Source organism: Cryphonectria parasitica (assembly GCF_011745365.1).
Source record: "Cryphonectria parasitica EP155 unplaced genomic scaffold M406scaffold_8, whole genome shotgun sequence".
Taxonomy (NCBI): domain Eukaryota; kingdom Fungi; phylum Ascomycota; class Sordariomycetes; order Diaporthales; family Cryphonectriaceae; genus Cryphonectria; species Cryphonectria parasitica.
In genome coordinates, this window is record NW_024468916.1 from 2,591,969 (window position 1) to 2,608,898 (window position 16,930).

At 54.2% G+C, this 16,930-nt stretch overlaps 6 protein-coding genes across 6 annotated transcripts; 3 read left to right on the plus strand and 3 right to left on the minus strand.

The window, feature by feature from the left end:
• Positions 1–540: 540 nt before the first annotated feature.
• Positions 541–1,575, plus strand: M406DRAFT_265578 (uncharacterized protein; the record flags this gene model as incomplete). Its single annotated transcript, XM_040917745.1, has 2 exons — positions 541–1,320; positions 1,369–1,575. The coding sequence occupies 2 exons, from the start codon at positions 541–543 to the stop codon at positions 1,573–1,575; spliced, it is 987 nt and encodes a 328-aa protein (XP_040772844.1).
• Positions 1,576–2,639: 1,064 nt separating this feature from the next.
• Positions 2,640–3,956, minus strand: M406DRAFT_74795 (uncharacterized protein; the record flags this gene model as incomplete). The annotated part of the gene is made up of 1 exon (XM_040925768.1): positions 2,640–3,956. One exon carries the CDS (start codon positions 3,954–3,956, stop codon positions 2,640–2,642), a length of 1,317 nt encoding a protein of 438 aa, XP_040772845.1.
• A 1,213-nt stretch (positions 3,957–5,169) lies between these two features.
• M406DRAFT_324256 (uncharacterized protein) lies at positions 5,170–6,380 on the minus strand. Its single transcript, XM_040919844.1, has 2 exons — positions 5,905–6,380; positions 5,170–5,828 (listed from the first exon to the last, which is right to left on the minus strand). The coding sequence occupies exons 1-2, from the start codon at positions 6,281–6,283 to the stop codon at positions 5,320–5,322; spliced, it is 888 nt and encodes a 295-aa protein (XP_040772846.1). The 5' UTR covers positions 6,284–6,380; the 3' UTR covers positions 5,170–5,319.
• An 816-nt stretch (positions 6,381–7,196) lies between these two features.
• M406DRAFT_266556 (uncharacterized protein) lies at positions 7,197–9,767 on the plus strand (the record flags this gene model as incomplete). The annotated part of the gene is made up of 3 exons (XM_040917810.1): positions 7,197–7,240; positions 7,363–7,429; positions 7,536–9,767. The coding sequence occupies 3 exons, from the start codon at positions 7,197–7,199 to the stop codon at positions 9,765–9,767; spliced, it is 2,343 nt and encodes a 780-aa protein (XP_040772847.1).
• A 3,136-nt stretch (positions 9,768–12,903) lies between these two features.
• On the plus strand, positions 12,904–13,613 carry M406DRAFT_358120 (uncharacterized protein). Its single transcript, XM_040923801.1, has one exon. It carries the CDS (start codon positions 12,969–12,971, stop codon positions 13,254–13,256), a length of 288 nt encoding a protein of 95 aa, XP_040772848.1. The 5' UTR covers positions 12,904–12,968; the 3' UTR covers positions 13,257–13,613.
• A 1,258-nt stretch (positions 13,614–14,871) lies between these two features.
• M406DRAFT_358121 (uncharacterized protein) lies at positions 14,872–15,958 on the minus strand. The gene is made up of 2 exons (XM_040923802.1): positions 15,640–15,958; positions 14,872–15,483 (listed from the first exon to the last, which is right to left on the minus strand). Exons 1-2 carry the CDS (start codon positions 15,861–15,863, stop codon positions 15,015–15,017), a joined length of 693 nt encoding a protein of 230 aa, XP_040772849.1. The 5' UTR covers positions 15,864–15,958; the 3' UTR covers positions 14,872–15,014.
• Between the last annotated feature and the right edge of the window lie 972 nt (positions 15,959–16,930).

Consider the following 16,930-nt stretch of genomic DNA (forward strand, 5'->3'; position numbering starts at 1 on the left):
GTTCCTTAGTGAACCTTACTTACTCTGCTTTCAGCCGACGGCCGGGACAAGTGCCGATCGCATCCTACTCCGGCATCCCTACTTCTTATTACCATAGTACAACGGTTCTAGTGGCATGACCACCTGTACGTGTGAGTGGGTTTGTATGTGATGTGTGTTGTAACGTATGTGAGTGTGTGTGAGTGTGTTTGGTTTGTGTGTGTGTGTATGTATGTATGTATGTATGTGTTGGCCTCTCAGGGTGGGTAGGAACAAGGTGTTGCCCCCTTCTTGTCCATCTCTCCCTACACAGCAACTCCTCTCCACGTCGTCCTCCTGCTTACATTGAATGTATAATAGGTCCTCGTATTTGTTTCTACTAATGCCCAGGGGCCCCTTGTGCAGTCGTGCCGGCTATCGCGACTGCTGAGCCGTTTTTTCTCCACGAAGCCAGAAGAAGAAAAGGCACGAAAAAGCAAAGAGCAAGAAAAAGTGGAGAGGAAGAAGCGAAAGAGAAAAAAGAAAAGGAGAGAGACAGCCAGCTCATTGTCTCTTGTTATGATGCCATCGCCACGACCAAGACCATCCTTTGACGAGTTACCACTGGACAAGTCGGGCCCGCCTGGCAACGCCTGGGGCCTCTACGGGGATGACGATGTCCTGGGCGCCCTGAACCTCCTCACCCCAGAGGTCATCGCGCAGGCCGCCCGCGAGAACATCCAGACGGGCCAGCGCGTCGCCCTGGACTGGCAGCTGAACAAGCCGTCGCGCCCCAGCTTCGACCGCCCGGCGTTCCAGTGGACCCTGCGGCCCAGCAGCCCAGCAGCCCAGCAGGCCATCAACGACGACCACCTCAGCTTCAACACGCAGTGCAGCAGCCAGTGGGACGGCTTCCGCCACTTTGGCTACCAGAAGGCGAGGCGGTTCTACGGGGGCCGCACGCAGGGCGACATCGAGGGCTCGGCCGTGCTGGGCATTGACGCTTGGGCGGCCAGCGGTGGAATTGTGGGACGTGGGGTGCTGCTGGACTATGTGTCCTTTTGTGAGAGGCGCCACCTGCCCACCGTCGACGCCCTGGCCAGCGCCTCCATCCCGCTCGCACACCTCCAGGCCATGGCCCGGGACGCCGACGTGGCCTTCCGCCCCGGCGATATCCTATTTATCCGGTGCGGCTTCACAAAGGCCTACAACGCCCTCGACGAGGCCGGGCAACACGCCCTCCCGGACAGGCCGACGCCTGACTTCCTCGGCGTCGAGCCATCCAAAGACACCCTGCGCTGGCTCTGGGAGAGCGGCTTCGCCGCTGTGGCGGGGGATGCCCCCAGCTTCGAGCAGGCCCCCGTCGAGGGCCAGTATGCCGCCCTAGGCCACCACGCCTGGGCGGGCGAGCCGTGGGAGCACGACATGCGATGGGGCGGTCTGTTGCACCAGTGGCTGCTAGCCGGCTGGGGCGTCCCCATCGGCGAGATGTTTGACCTCGAGGAGCTGAGCGTGCGCTGCAAGGAGCTGGGCCGCTGGACCTTCTTCCTCTCGAGCGTGCCTCTCAACGTCCCAGGCGGCGTGGCAACCCCCCCCAATGCTGTCGCCATTTTTTGATATCTCATCATGACTGGCAAGAACATCGGATTAATAATGATAATAAGTATTCATTTTCGGTGGGCGCAAGACTGGATAAATTCTGTGTGCCACATTAATGGACCGTTCAAGAGGAGGGTCGGTAACAAAGTTGATCCCAACACGAGATGACCGGCGCAAAGTAAAAATATGTTGCCATCGTTCAGTTTTGGACCTTGTTTCATTTTTGGAGAATGGGTGTATTTATTGGTTGCAGTCGCGCCGCCGGAGACATGCAGACATTTGCAGACAAATCCAATGCCTTTGAACGCCAAACCCTTCAAGAGATCAGGACAAACCCCCTTTCTATTTCCCTCCCTCTACTTCAGCCTTGCCAGGCTGTTGGATGATACCCTTGCGATTGATCAAATATGCCAGCCGGGTTCCGAATCCCAAGCATTTGCCCGCCAACGCCGAAAGAAGCAGGAAAGAAAACGTAGAGATGAAGGAAGGGGCAGCCATAATGGCGTTATAAGCGCAGTTGCCATGCATCCATGAATAAATACATTCTTGCGCCAGAACCCTGTTTGTGCTGCGGTATAGGTATCGTGGTATCGAAACACACGCGTGTGGGACCATGTCCAATTTCCCACGACATTATTTGCTGCGATTTGGAATGCCAAATGAAAAGGAAAGAAGGAAAACGGAAAGAATGTCAGCCAGCCCCCAGACAAAAGAAGAAGAAAAAAAAAGATGGATATCGTATAATCGTTTCCCTTGATCGTAAACCACCAAGTGCTCTGGGTAACGTCGTAGTGGTGGCGCAGCACCCAGTGTAAGTTTTCCCCCTTTTGTTGTGATATCAGAAGTTCGGCTATTCCGTCGAGCAAAGTGGCGAGCAGGGAATTTGAGGTAGGCCATTGCTGCGGAGATGTTTCGCTACTATTGTTCTGACTGAGATGGGAGATGCGGCCCCACAATCCGATGATAGTGCTGATTCAAGGCGTCTCATCGTAGTGAGACACATTACTGTCATGGTCGCTCGAAAGAGGATGATCAGTAGTGGTGGTTGTGTCTGACGTTTGTGTGCACGCCCACCTCAGACCTTATTCCTCAGTAAACATGTCTTGCATGTCCAAGAAGCCATCCCCATCTTCAAAGTCGTCAATGAATGCATCCTCATCCGCGACTATCGGCTTGGGCTCGGGCTGTTGTTCATGAGGAGTAGCATCATCGCTCTTTCTGAGACCTAAGCCCGTCATGGCATAGGAAAAAGGAGCGGCCTTGAACCGCGTCACATTTGTCGACACCGAGTTGCAGAAGCCGCCGAGGGGTGTGCTCGTCATGATGACATGGCCGGCACCGGACAGAACCTGGCCTGCAGCATTGTAGACCATGCGCGCCGCAGCTCTCCTTCTTTGCCGCATCTCGGAACTGGTCCACCACTGACCAGTGGCTTTTGTCACCATGAGTACTACCTTGCCGTTATGGATGGCAGCCTGCACCACCTGGGCCCTTAGTTTCTCAGCCGTGACACGGCTTTCTTCGTCGCCATTGTACTCCATCTCGAGCACCTCCTCCTCTGGAATCACAACGTAATCCTTCTCCTCCGCAGACGGGGCGACAAGCTCTGGTTCCTCCAGGCCGTGTGCTGAGGCCAGGCTTTGTGTGGCCTGCAAACTTGTATCGTACGAAGGACGCGAATGATTCCTGTCATCGTCGGCTTGGTCCATCGCACGCGGCCTGGTGAGTCTTGAATCTCTGCATCCATCCCGTAGATCAGGCTGCAAATCCTGGGGGCTTTCATCGCCGTCATCATAAGAAGAGCGACGACGGTTGGGATGAGCCCCGAGAGGCTGGTCGTAATCATGGTGTTCATGTCGCATCCCCTTCTTCTGACGGCGGCTGCGGTGATGTGAACGTTCTTCATCTCGCTGTGGTGGATCTTGGTATTGCCGCCGTAGATCCAGTTCTGATATGCGGCTGGTCATGTGGTTGGCGTGGTGCGCAGCTGCCTGCTCCAGACTTTCGCGGGAGAGCTGATGAGACTGCTGTGCCCTGAAGGGAGGTGACGGATAACGTTTTCGCTCATGACCAGCATGTTCCTGCCGCTGAGGTGGGATCTGCTGGCGGTACTGAAAAGCAGAAGGGGCGCCAGGCGATGGTGAGTACGACAGAGCAGGTGGTGAGGATTGCTCCGGAGCCTGCCAGACCTGCGCCGAAGAAAGGTGGAGACGTCCTGACGCCGCGCCGGTCTGGGCTGCGGCAGCTGTGGCCGAGGGACCCGCCACTCCATACGGAGGAGTCATAGGTTCCATGTCATTGAGATGATCCATGGCGGCAGCCTCCTCGTGTTCGTTATCGAAGCGGAAGAAGCCATCGTCCAGGGCATCGTCATCAAGGTAATCGCTGGCTTCCATCATGGTTGAAAAGTTGGGAGAGGTTTCTACCTCTCCACAGATGACTTGTGTGACGTATGTTGCTCGCCAAAGAGGATCAGTTTCAGCAGCAAGTAGTTATGTTTGGATGAGATGAGGAAGAGAGAAGAAGCCGAGTTGAGAGTCAAATCGTGGTTGATGACCAAGAGTCGGGAGGAGTCAAAATCGGATGGGGGGCAAAGTGTACCATCTGTTGGCTGGCAAAGACAGCCCGACATAGGTAGGTAGGTTCCCTTGGTCTGGACCTGATTCAACTCATATGGTCACCAGCACCACCCATCGAAAAACTGCCCACAAGGTGACAGCCCACAACAGGGGAGCCAGAGCACTGGGCCCCAGCTAGGTCCCACAGAGAGCAGGCCAAGAGTGAGAGCAGACAAGAAGGGTGTGGATTATGGTGATGGGGGAAAAGAGACCTGAGCCCTATGTGATGGTGATGGATTGGAGATGGGAATGTCAAGTGATCGGAGGCTGACTGTGTGAAGGTGTGAGGAAGGGAATGGATGACGAAGAGTGAGTACTGGGCGCAGGAGCCTGAACGGGGCTTAGAATCAACTGAAGAACCTAGAGGAGGGACGGCATGTAGCCAATGGGAAGGTGGGATTCTTGCTTACATATAGTGCAGTCACCATTCCAGACAGTGGGAATAAGGGACCTAGACGCCCTAGGTTTGGCCCCAGTGCCCCGTGGACCAGTGGGACATCAGGCCTGGGGGCAGCAGGGGTGATCAAGTGGGCCTGTCACAAGACCACCCCAGGTACCTGACAGGTTTCGCCCTGCCATGACTGCAGAGGAGTTTAAGAAAACATGCTTTAGGCTGTCTTTGACCCTTGCTTTCATACCACATATCTAACAAGCAAAACAACTGGATCTGGCTGAGCTGTTAAACAATGTCATGATCAAGGGTCTACAGGGTCTTTCTGCAGCCCTAGGTCTTGAATGATCCACGTTACTCCATTGACTACAAGACCCCAGATCATCAAGAGGTTGTGGACCTTTTTAATGGGTTATTTCTTGAGCTACGTTGGCTAAGTACTTGTAGGTTCTGCTTCAGTTAGGCGCGGCTGCCTGGATACAAGGGTCAGGGTGGTGATGCATGTGGTTTTTGAGGACAGAGTATTTGGAGCCAGCAGAGAGCAAAGAGAGGCATGAACAACTAAGAAGACGTAGATCAGGCAGACCACCCTGTCTATAAGGCCTCCACGACCACATTCCTTCTCCTATGTAACCTAGATTTTGGAGACTGAGTCCAGTAGCCCATCAAATCACTCGCGATAGGGACGTCCATATAGTTGTAGTATTCCGTTATGATTGGCACAGCTTGTACATCCAGTACTCCCATGTCTGTCTATTTCTTTGGTTCCTCCTTCTTCTCCTCCGGCTTGGGCGTAGGGAGCTTGAAGCTCTCAGGCTTCCTGTCCACACCCGTTCCCACCTGCTCCCATGCACTCGACCCACCCTCAAAGTTCCTGAACGCCTGAGTCATCTCGAGCGGCTCCGTCACAATCCTCTTCTTCTCCTCGTCGTACCGGATCTCGGTGTATCCCGTCAGCGGGAAGTCCTTGCGCAGGGGGTGTCCCTCGAAGCCGTAATCGGTCATGATGCGGCGCAGATCAGGGTGGCCCGCAAAGAAGACACCCATCAGGTCGTACACCTCACGCTCGTACCAGTTGGCACCCTGGTACAGGCTCACTATAGAGGGCACGGGCGAGGCCTCGTCGGCGTAGGTCTTGACGCGGATGCGCGCATTATGGCGCACGCTGAGGAGGTTGTAGACGACTTCGAAGCGTTGATCGCGGGTCGGGAAATCGCACGCAGTGATGTCGCTGACCTGGGTGAACTCGGCGGCAGTGTTATCTGCTTAGGGGTCAGCTGAGAACGGAGAGGGACAAGAGCGACATAAAGACGAGTGGGCATCAGAGGCGTTACATACACTTGAGGAAGGTGAAGACCGGTATCACACCGGACGGAGAGATGTAGATGGTAAGCTCGTCCTTCCATACAGAGAACTGCTGAATGTACTTGGGCAGGGAGCCCATCAACCAGGCGCCATATCTGTGCAGGTTGTCGGCTTTGGACTGGTACTTGTCGGTAGGATTGATAATGGGCGCCTCGAGCGTGCCCAGCTTCTCGCGCTCTGCCGTCCGCATATTCTTGACATCGGCGGGAAGACGGACTTTATAATTGCCAGCGCGAGCGGTCGCCGAGAAAGATCGCGCGGCAGCCTCGTTTCGGGGAGCCGGGACGCATGGCTTAGAGGACGGTCGGAGAGCCTGAGCCAACGCTCTGCTCCTACACAATTTGCTGGCCATCTCAGGTTGGCGAAGGGTTGCTAGAAGGCCAATTGATGGTGGATGACCTTCCTTGCAAGGTCAAACTCGTGCCTGAGGTGCTTTGATAGCTCCCAACAGGTAGGGGGGGGGTGGTGCTCGTAAGGGCCTCGGGGAGTGGTGATGTCGACTGTAAGGGAGCTTGGATCTAATGCTAGTCAGCACCGAGCCGGCTCTGACTCTGCAGGCTGCTAATCACGTGATGACCCACCCCCAGTATGTATGTAGTCTGTAGTGAATACCTTTTAATTGACGAGGTTGGCTCATACAGTGAAGTTTGACAGGCCCCAAGGGACGTGGAGTTCTCTGCAGACTACTGCAGACTCATGCTCATATTGCAAGCAAGTTTCTCTGTTGCAGTATTTGGGTCTTTAGAAGCTGGCTGGCAGTCACCCTCCACTCCCCCCTTCCAAAACCCCAACCCCGATACAAGCCTGGAGGCTAGAGTGACTGGCCAGCGCTGACTAAGTGGTCCCTGGCTCAGTAGCCTTATGTCGTTCTACGCACGGGCCAACCAGCAATCACCTTCTATGCAGGCTTTGATTCCGCGATCATCATCTTCAACCTCTCCAACTTTCTTCCACCAGACCAAACCACCCTCGGATCTTTGCCCCATCCATTTCAAACCTCCTCTACCCTCTACCACACAAACATATTCATCACCGGTCTTTTCTACCCATCATAGACTTCATTGGTGTTTCAAGCTCTGCATCTTTCTGTCCTTCCGGGCCCTCTTCTGTTCTGCATTTGCATGACTGTTTGTCTCATTGGGCAGCACTTTAACACACCACTATCCCCCATCTAGGAGCACTCCTCCACAGAGCAACGTGTTTTGTACATTCTGCAGCTGGGTTCCTTCCAGTCATTTTCATTGTCATCAACCCCAGAAATCACCATGGCACCTCAAGATACCTACCTCGATGATGAGGAGGAGACCTGGTAAGTCTTGTTCTGCTCCTTGTCAGCCATCCGGAACCACAGCCCTCACCATGCCCGCCCTACATTTTGACAAGAACAACAACACCACCACCACCAAAAAGACCCTACTGACCTTTTAACAGTCCTCTCTGCATCGAAGAGTTCGATCTTTCGGACAAGAACTTTCGGCCTTGTCCGTGTGGTTACCAGGTACGTTTGGTTTAACCCTTCGCCCCTTCTGGCTCCCTTTGGCGGCCCGCTTCGCACCGCCCATGTGGTAGCCATCGTTTTGCTTACCTATAATGTGTCCATATAGGTGTGCCAGTTCTGTTTCCACAACATCAAGTCGAACATGAATGGTCTCTGCCCTGCCTGCCGCCGACCTTACGACGAGAAGACAATACAGTACAAGGCCGTCACTGCTGAAGAGCAAGCAGAGTTTCGTGCCAACCTCCAAAAGTCTCGAAAGAAGCGCGCCGAACTGCAGGGCCAGAGGGAAGTCCAGAAACGCGAGTCCGAGAAAGATGCACGCAAGAACCTTGTCGGCATCCGTGTCGTCCAGAAAAACCTGGTCTACGTGACCGGTCTGACACCCACGGTCAAGGAAGACGAGCTGCTCAAGACCCTCCGACGTCCTGAGTTCTTTGGCCAGTACGGCAACATCCAGAAGATATCCATCAGCAACCGAAAAAATCAGGAAGGCCAAAATCAATCCCTGGGCATCTACGTTACCTTTGAAAAGAAGGAGGATGCGCAGCGCTGCATCCAAGCAGTCAACGGCTCGCAGAACGGCGATCGCATTCTCAAGGCGCAACTGGGCACGACCAAATACTGCTCCGCCTGGTTGAGACATGAGCAGTGCACCAACCGTCAGTGCATGTTCCTGCATGAGCTCGGTGAAGAGGAGGACAGCTATACGAGGCAGGACCTTTCGTCCCTGAACAGCATGCAGACGCACCGTACCGGTGGCAACGCAGGGCCATCGTCAAGATCTGCATCCCGACAACAAGGAGCCCAACCCCAGGCCCAAGTCCAATCCCAGTCGTATTTGCCCTCTCAACCCATGGCCCGCACCTCTAGCAAGGAGGGCTCCGATGCGGGAGAGGGTCCTGCCCTTCCCGCCTCTGCAAACTGGGCCCGCAATCCACAACAACGCAGCCGGCGCGGCAGTCATGCCACTAGTGGTGCAGCATCAAGCCCGGCCGTTTCCATGTCTTTGCCGGTGACAACTGAAGCAACGGAGGAGGCCGTCGAGGTCCTGCCTCAAGAGGAGGCTCCCGGCCCCGAGGAAGCTCCCCCAGCTGAGATTGCGACCAACACAGCGGCCCTCGAGGCCCCCAAACCGGAACAGCACCCTGCCGACATCGCGTTGAGGGAGATGCTTCGAATTTTGGGCGCCGGCGAATTGAGGCTGAGACCTATCAGCCCTGACAATAGCTGCCCTCCCTTGTTCGATCCACGAGGTGGTGAGAAGCGCCGGGCGATGCGAGAGGAGGAGGAACGACGCCTCGACGGAGAGCAAGACGAGCAGGGAGAGCCTATGGACCTGTCAGAGGGTGAGCCTGAGAGCGGCAGTCTAGCATTAGGCGGAGAGCCCGAGGATCGCGATCACGGTCGTGAGGTGCAGGCCTTCGAGCAACGTCGTGTCATCGCCCAGCCACCCATCTCGCGATCCAGTACTGATGGACTTTACGGGCCAGGCATTGCTTCTGGGTTCAGTCAGCAAGGCGCACCCGGCGTCGCGGCGGCTCTCGGCAATCGCACCCTGACTCCACAGCAACAGGCTTACCTGCGTCCGCAGCGCAGCTTCACCGACAGCCTGCCTCCTGGTATCACTCCCTCTCCGTCATCGCTTTTCCAGGGTCAGGGACACAGCCGCCAGACTTCTCGTTTTAACTTCGGCTCAGACACGCAGACATCTGCTGCCAACACCTTGAAGATGGCGACGAACCCTCGTCTCATGGCTCAACAGGCCTCCAACCCCGCCTTTCACTCTCAGCCTACCGGTCCGTACTATTCTTCCATGCCTGGCCCTCCACCAGGGCTCAAGTCTACCGGCACGCCGCCCAACATGTTTGGTCAGGGCGGATCGTTTGGAAACTCGGGGTTCGGTGCCAAGGACAACAATGAGGTCTTGCAAAACTTGATCCGCGGACGGACTGCTGGCGTCGGCCAGGCTCATGATGCTAGCAAGCGTGAGTTTATGTTCCCTACCTTTCCCTACCACCAGTACCCACCCTCCACCTCCTCCACCCCAGCTCCTGCTACCGCCGGCCTCATGGCAGCGCTCTATCCCAATGGAGCCCACCAAGATATCGGTGCCAAGCAGAAGAAGAAGGGGAAGAAGCACAGGCACGCTAACACTTCCTCCTCTGGGGGAGGTGGCTTAGTTGATCTTGCGGACCCGAGTATACTGCAGGCGAGAATCCAGCACCATCAACAGAGCAATGCCGGAGTCGGTTCGGCGGGACTGTTCGGTGGCCAGGCTTCAGGTGGGTACAACCCAAATGTGTTGTACAACAACACGACACAGTACCGCGGGTGGTAGATCACGCGTCTTTGTTTCTTCTTTCTTTTCTAGCACATCCTCTCGCCGACCTGGCGAGGTTTTCACGTTTCCTTTTCCCTGTTTAATGTCGACATGAAGCGACTTTTGTTCTTCTTCTGCTGTACGAAGTTTAATGCAGGCGTGTCTGGCTTGCGAACGGGTGGTCACGGGGCAGCACGACGGGCACGAGCGGGGCGGATCTTCTTGCCTGCTTTTCTGAACTTTGAGCGAGCATCGCAACACTTGGCAACTGGCGGATTACAGGCTGGCGAGAAGGTTGCGCAGGCGTCGATTCTGCATTTGGACAAAAGGAGTTTTGAGAAAAAACAAATCGTCAACAGATTCGTCCACGGCGTTATTTCACGCGCACACACACACACTTGGTTCGCATTCTACACAACTTTCACACATCCTTCGGGCTCAGGGTTAAGTCAGGCAAGCCATCTCGTCTTCCCCAAGGTCACAGCACCCATGTACGTTAACACAACGTGCCCAGTTTCCGGTCAATTACCCGGGGGCTGAAGCGGCATGCACTGTGCGGAAAATAAAGAGCTTTTTACAGCTACTTCAACAATACCTTCACTATTCCTGAGCGAACCCCAGGATTGTCTAGACGGAAGCCGTGACGTAACCTTGGGCCCTCTTGTACATAAAATCCATACTGTGGGGGCTTTTGTCGTGCTGCCTTGTGACACACTCATTTTGAGACCGAAATAGCGCTGTTGTTTTCCCCCCCTCCCTTTTGCTTTCTCTGGCCCTCATGTCCTACACTTCATACTACCAGACCTACTTGAGGGGACATGAAAAGCTAACTCCCTCGCAGAAGACGATTACGGCTTCACACCAGAGGCTGCCTTCGACGTCGACAACCTCGTATCTGACGACCAGGCTGACGACGCACGCGTGGCATCGCCATCGCCCTTGGCTTCTTTCTCCCAGTTTGGGACACCTAGAACGCCTTCTGTTCCCCCTGGTCTGGGCTTCCAACCCCTCGGCCATCCTCCACGGATGGCGACGCCGACTAGACCCCCGCCAGGCCTCCTTAATCTTCACACCACCCCCATTGCGCCGGCAGCCATGATGATTGCTACGCCTACCCCAGTCACTCCCCTCAAGCCTGCTCTCACTCCTGTATCCTCTTCTATCGCCGAATCCCCCAAAATCAGTAGGAAAGCGTCTGCTGTACACTCTGGCGCAGAAGCGAAGAAGAGCATCAAAGCCTTCGCAGTCGAGAGTGGTCTGTCCAAAGAAATCACGTCTCAGGCCAAGGGCTCTACCAAGGGCAAAAAGCCTGTGCTCCAAGATGAGGACTTCCCGGCTCTGGAATCCGCAAAGCCTGTGTCGCGCACATCGACCCCAGGACCGACCAAGGTCCCGTCCGTCAAGACGCCTATGGCTATCAAGAAAGCCCCAGTTGAAACTCCGACAAAGTCAGTCGCAAGCCCTGTCGTTTCTGACACGCATGCGGGTCTGGACTCTGCACACAAGCCAAAGAAGGCCGACAAAAAGCCCATGCCTGCCCTCAATATCGCTGCAGCTACCAAGGCGGCCAAGAAGTCGAACCCGCCGTCTGCCGTGACGTCGGCCGTCGAGAAGCCTGATGACGCAGCATTCCCGGCCCTGCCTACCCCAAGCTCAGCTGTCGTGTCCTCGCCGGCTGCGCGAACCGGGCCGAAAACATTGCGAGTGATCTCTACACCCAAGACGGAGACACCTCCCTCGATTCCTGCGCAAGCCTCCCTCCGTCATACTTTCAGCGGCCTGGGCCGACCAGACACGCCTGGCAGCGAGAATGTGTCGGATTCGGCATCGATCATTTCGGCGTCTGTCTCGGCCTCTCGTACCAACTCCCCGCCACCTGTCAGCCGTATTGGGTCAGCGGCTGTTCGCTCCACCACCAAGAGCCAGCAGCGGAAGGCGAGGAAGGACGCGACAAAGAAGGAGGCTGCTGCGATTGCTGCTACTGCCAAACCGGAGCCCGAAGTCGAGATTGCCCCTATCCTAGGCCGTAAGAAGAAACAAAAGAAGGAGAAGCTAATTGCTGCACCCAAGGAGGCGGTGACTCCTGCTCCTGTCAGCCGTCCTCCCTCTCCCGGTCCCGCTGAGGAGAGACCTGTCGAGAAGGACGGCAAATCTACCCCAGAGAAGGCATCAACATACAGGCAGGCCGTCAACGAGTCAATCAGCTTGACAGAGCCGATCGTACCTCGACCGAGGAGAAAGGAGGGCAACATGTCCTCTCAAGGAGAAGCACCAAAGCCAGCCCTTGACAAGCCGGTTCCGTCTCCTGCAGCTATTTATCAAGATCTCGTCAAGGGCGGCCTAATCTCGGACCCCGAGGCTCTGAATGTCTTCAAAGCTATCTCAAGCACGTCACACCGCTCTGACCAATTCACCACACAACCTGTTTCTACGGAGATTCTTGAAGACATCTCGAGTTTTTTCACCAACGAAGATCATCTGACCCTCATGGGTGGCAAACCTGTGCGCAAGACCTTCGAGGGCATCCGCTACCTGTTCACGCCTCCGGCAGGCTGCGTGCGCAATCTGACGCCCGCTGAGGAGGACCGCTTTATCGAATTGCACGCCAACCTGGTGGCTACCAACAACAGTGCTGGGGCATATGTGCACACCCGCTTCGACACGGGAGCCGGTTCCAACGAAGGTAAAGGCCGCGCCGTCGCCACTGGCACCTACTTTCCTCGAAGCCCAGCCTTCTTGACCGCAGATACGGACCTGCTCCTGCCCACGGTCGACGACCCTGCGCACATTATGAACCGTAAGGGTGTCCTTGCCAACATCAAACAGGCGATTCTGACATGCTTGAATCTAGGCACGATGACGTTCGATCCCGAAGTGGAGCTTTCCCACTCGCCAGCTCTGAGCAACGGTTCAGCAGCGTCACCAGCAGCCACGTCCAAGAACACCACCAAGGCTCTCGCGCCGTCGCTCCCTACCTTGGCGGCGACTGATGGCGGCGACAGCGACTTGAAGCACAGCCAACCCCCCGCCAAAAGCGGTATGCTGGCTCATATCCCGGGCTTGACCTTGGATGATGTGGAACAGGCTTTTATGCTAGCCAGAAAGGAGGCCGAGAAGCTCGAAAAGAGTTTGAACCAGGTGATTAAGAAGAACCGACGGTTGTTGTCTCTCGCGTCTAGCAGCGGTGGAGGCCATTGACTCAGCAGCGCCCCGCGGACAATGTCATGGGGCTACGAAGTGGATGATGCAGTCCGGGTCAGGAGAAAACGCGAGGTCCTCCGGCGAGGTGCGGCGCGCGTTGGACAGATGGGCGTTCTTGCTGCCTCTGTCGGGTCTGGAGTCGACGCGCATGTACTGAACATCAGCTGCGGGCTCGCGCTGAGGACAGTGATAGCGGCGTTCTGGATCGTCTCTACGGTCCTCGAGAAGTTCGCCATGTGGTTTGTGATTAGGGCTTACGGTGTGGCGGTCTGGACGATGAAGACGCTACTACTAATACTTAATTAGGTCGAGGCTACGTATTAAGACACCAGCAGGATCAAGCTGGAGATGATGGGAGGTGATGGGAGGTGATGGGACAAGATGACATGGGACAAGGAATATGAGGCATCGGATGCCCTCTAGAAAAGGAAAGAAAAAAGAAAGCAGAAGAAATGTTTGGTCCCGAGTCGCAAGGTCCTGATCAAAACATTGTTATTACGAGGGAGGACCCCAGTCTTCCCTTGAAGGCATTGCCACACTGTGTCAAGTATCTACCAATTTGAAGGTCCGAGAAGAGGATGTCACGGGATAGTGAAACAGTCACACAGCACTGGAATGACGAAGAATCGAAATGCGCTTCCGGAACTTCATTGCTCCGCCAATACAGAGAAGAAGTCATCCACACGTGCGACTATCAAGCAACCCACTCGTGCGCTTCTAAGACTTACGGACCAGGGCCAAAAATGAGCGTATTTTTGTCGTCTTGACTGATTGTCTAAATGCTACGGAAGGGAAGGGGTGTTACCCACCCACAAATTCTGGACCGCTACAGAGAGAAAGCTTGTCTTGATGACTGCAGCCTTCCTGTGAGGCCGGCCAGGTTATTGACGGCAATGGGCGGAATGCCTCCGGGAGGAGGAGGAGAGGTGGAACCTTTGGGGGTATTATTGATCATCAACTTACTTAAAGGAGGTGCGAACACACGTCAGCTTGCCCTCCATCTCCCCTCTCTTGCGACAAGCCGAGAGAGGACTTTTTTCCCCTTCCGTTGCCGAACCATGGTTTCTTCGATGTCAGATTTGCCGAGCGGCCGTGATCCTCATTGGTTGAGGATATTGCGTCTGCTAGTTGGGAGGCTGTTATCGGTTGAGAGTGGAGATGGTGGCCTCGGGGCAATGGAGCGTTTGTTTGATGGTCCCAAACTTGGTTGCCTAAGACTATTCAAAGCAGGTTTCCCAAAAAGTACCTATGTATGACACTGTGGGTGTGGTCTTGACAGATCGGTCCAGTCACCAGCTCTATGGGCACAAGTGGACTCGTCAGACCGTCTGCATGATTTGTTTAGCTTCAAATGTAGAGCTCGTATATCTTTCCTTGCAGTTTTGGTCATCTCGTAGGAATTACAGTAGTACATTGGTGTAGTGAGAGCACCATGTGTACTATCAAGCCAAGGGAGGATTGGGCATATATTGTGGCGTATTCAAATTATTTCTTTCCCAATCCGTATATGCATCCTGTGAAACAAAGCTGGATGACCTTAAAAAGATTTACGCTAGGACTCTTTTGACCATGCTGCCCAACTGATATACATACATATATATAGAGATAGATGTGTGTGTGTGTGCGTGTGTGTATATACTGTGCTCAGTGTCAAGAATTCAGCTCAACACTCTCTCTATACAGTAGGCGTCATGAACCTTCTCTTTGTTAAGAGCCTCAAGCCGCCATTCGATCTCGAGGAACCAGAATACGTACACTAAAAAAAGATGCTCAGTGCATCATATGAGAATGTATAGAGAGTAGCGTATCCAGGGAGAGAAAGCGGTGAAAACGAAATCTGAAACTGGTCAAGACTATAAAGGTTTAGATCACGGAGTATGGTCGCATATTAGAACAGGCACGTGGTCACGGAAAAGGGGAATTAGGGAGAGACCAAAGATGTTGATCTGCAGCATAAGGGACTAGTTATTTCCCATCAACCCCATTTTGCGCTTTTGTCCTTTTCCCTCTCCTTTTTGGGAATGGAACCACGCAGAGTAATTTCACTTCATCCCCCCCCCCCCCTCACACCTTCCGTACTTCATTCTCCATGTTCTGGGACTTGACATGGAACATGCCTAGCGCCGTAAGCCCCTCTATCCCCCGAATCAGCGGCACGCTGTCCTTGAACAGATCCGTCTCCCGGTACTTCATGTGCGCGTCAATGCTCGGCCACCCGATGAGAGCTATCAGCATGCTGCCCTTCTGGCCCTCCTCCCCTCCGCGCACGGGGAAGTCGTTCTCTACCCCCCAGCCGAAGCTCACCGCCTGGACATCGGCACACTTTTTGAGACTTGTCTCAGAAAACCGGGCGACACGATCACTGGCGGCGGTCTTGAGCTCGTCCGAGACGTCCGATGGGAAGAAGGCCAGCATGATCTCCGTCACGGGAGACTTGAGCGCAGCAGCTGGGTAGGGGTTGACGTCAATGTGCTTGGTGAACAGACCGCGGTCGAAGACCTCGGGGAAGTCTTTGACAATTCCCGATCCGTGCCTATGTACGGGCGGTCAGTGGCACCGTTCTTTTTCTTTTTCTTTTTTGGTTTCAGATGAATCATATTGCGTCCGAGGTTGTAATTTTTTAATACAGAGAAGAAGTAGTAGAACCGTCCAGGACGTCTCTATCTCAGAAAAGGAAAGGTGCACAAACTCTTGAGCGAATTTCTGGTGCTCCTCTACCGAGGCAAAGTCGAAGAAGGCCCAGAAGTTCACGGGGTTCTCCTCCTCCAGACCCCAGGACACACGATACGGACCAGTCTTCTCGCTGGTGACGGCCTTCCAAGCAGTCGTTACGATCTTTCCCTCGCGTGTGGTCTCGTTCATGACGTCAAGGCCAGGTCTGACAGTCATACATCCGACTTCTGTGACAGGCATGTTTGACTTTGGCAATGGGTTCTAAAAGTAATAGTTTAGGGTTTCACTTTTTTTTTTTCTTTCTGGGTAGGGTTGAGCGTAATGGGGGCAAAAGGGTAGGTGTCAAAGAGAAGAAATTGGCTTATGTCCGACGTTCCGGGGCGGTTCTAGAGAATTCAAACACTTGTCTTATATTTATGCTCTCGGAGATCAACCTTACTAATTGACCAAGGGCGACCTTGAAAGGAGACGTAAGCACTGCTTTAGGCCAAAGACATGGGGATGGATGACAGTCAGCCGCACTTTTTCAAGGGTGGTTATGTTGATTCTGACTTTTGTTTTTTCTTCTTGTTCTTCTTTTCAAGATCCTCTTCTTTCTTGTCTTCTTTTCTTCTTCTTCAATTTAGGCCAGCCAAGGGCCAGCCTCATCCATTATTCCCATCAGAACCACCTCCACCAAAAGTAACAAAGATGTGACTGGGGTTAGGGTTAAACACCATTTCCTTTCTACCGGAAACCAATTTATCCCCCTGTACCTGTCTCTTCTCCTGCGTAAAGAGCCCCTCCTCTACTCAAAACGGCTGAAGAGGGTGGGGGAGGGGCGTGTCCCAGACAGGAATACTCAGGCCACACCCCCTCCTCAGTTGCGCCACCGCCGATGTTTGAGACGTGATGCAAAAGTTGTCTTGCATTTTTAGATGGAGGTAAATCAGATAAGGAACGGTTCTGGCGTCTTCAGACTAAAATTTTGGCGTTTATGACAATCCCCATTGGGGGGGGGGGGGGGCACATCATCATTGCACTCTTAGTTGACGTTGGTAACTGATCACATTTAATCCTTGTCTGACTTCGGCTGAATAGGTCCTTCAGACGGTGACCTCTTCCGTTTTTACTCTCGTATAGGGGACACATGAAGTCTCTGTACATACTTTGATTGGATTGTCGTGTGCAGTGGAAAGTCTCTACCCATCTTTGGCAGGTGTAAAGATTTTGCGACGCTGCAACCAGAAGAAAACCTTGGAAGCGCCCATAACCTGGGATGGGGGGAGGGTTTTAAAATAATTACAAACCGGCAATAAGGAGGATTG

What these genes read in the sequence shown, in the direction of transcription:
- M406DRAFT_358120 (XM_040923801.1), top strand. Translation starts at nt 12,969, where the DNA reads ATGTCATGGGGCTACGAAGTGGATGATGCAGTCCGGGTCAGGAGAAAA.
- M406DRAFT_324256 (XM_040919844.1), bottom strand. Translation starts at nt 6,283, where the DNA reads ATGGCCAGCAAATTGTGTAGGAGCAGAGCGTTGGCTCAGGCTCTCCGA. An exon ending in GGTCTTCACCTTCCTCAAGT is followed by an intron (nt 5,829 to 5,904) that starts GTATGTAACGCC and finishes ACCCCTAAGCAG; the next exon opens with ATAACACTGCCGCCGAGTTC.
- M406DRAFT_358121 (XM_040923802.1), bottom strand. Translation starts at nt 15,863, where the DNA reads ATGCCTGTCACAGAAGTCGGATGTATGACTGTCAGACCTGGCCTTGAC. An exon ending in CACCAGAAATTCGCTCAAGA is followed by an intron (nt 15,484 to 15,639) that starts GTTTGTGCACCT and finishes GCCCGTACATAG; the next exon opens with GCACGGATCGGGAATTGTCA.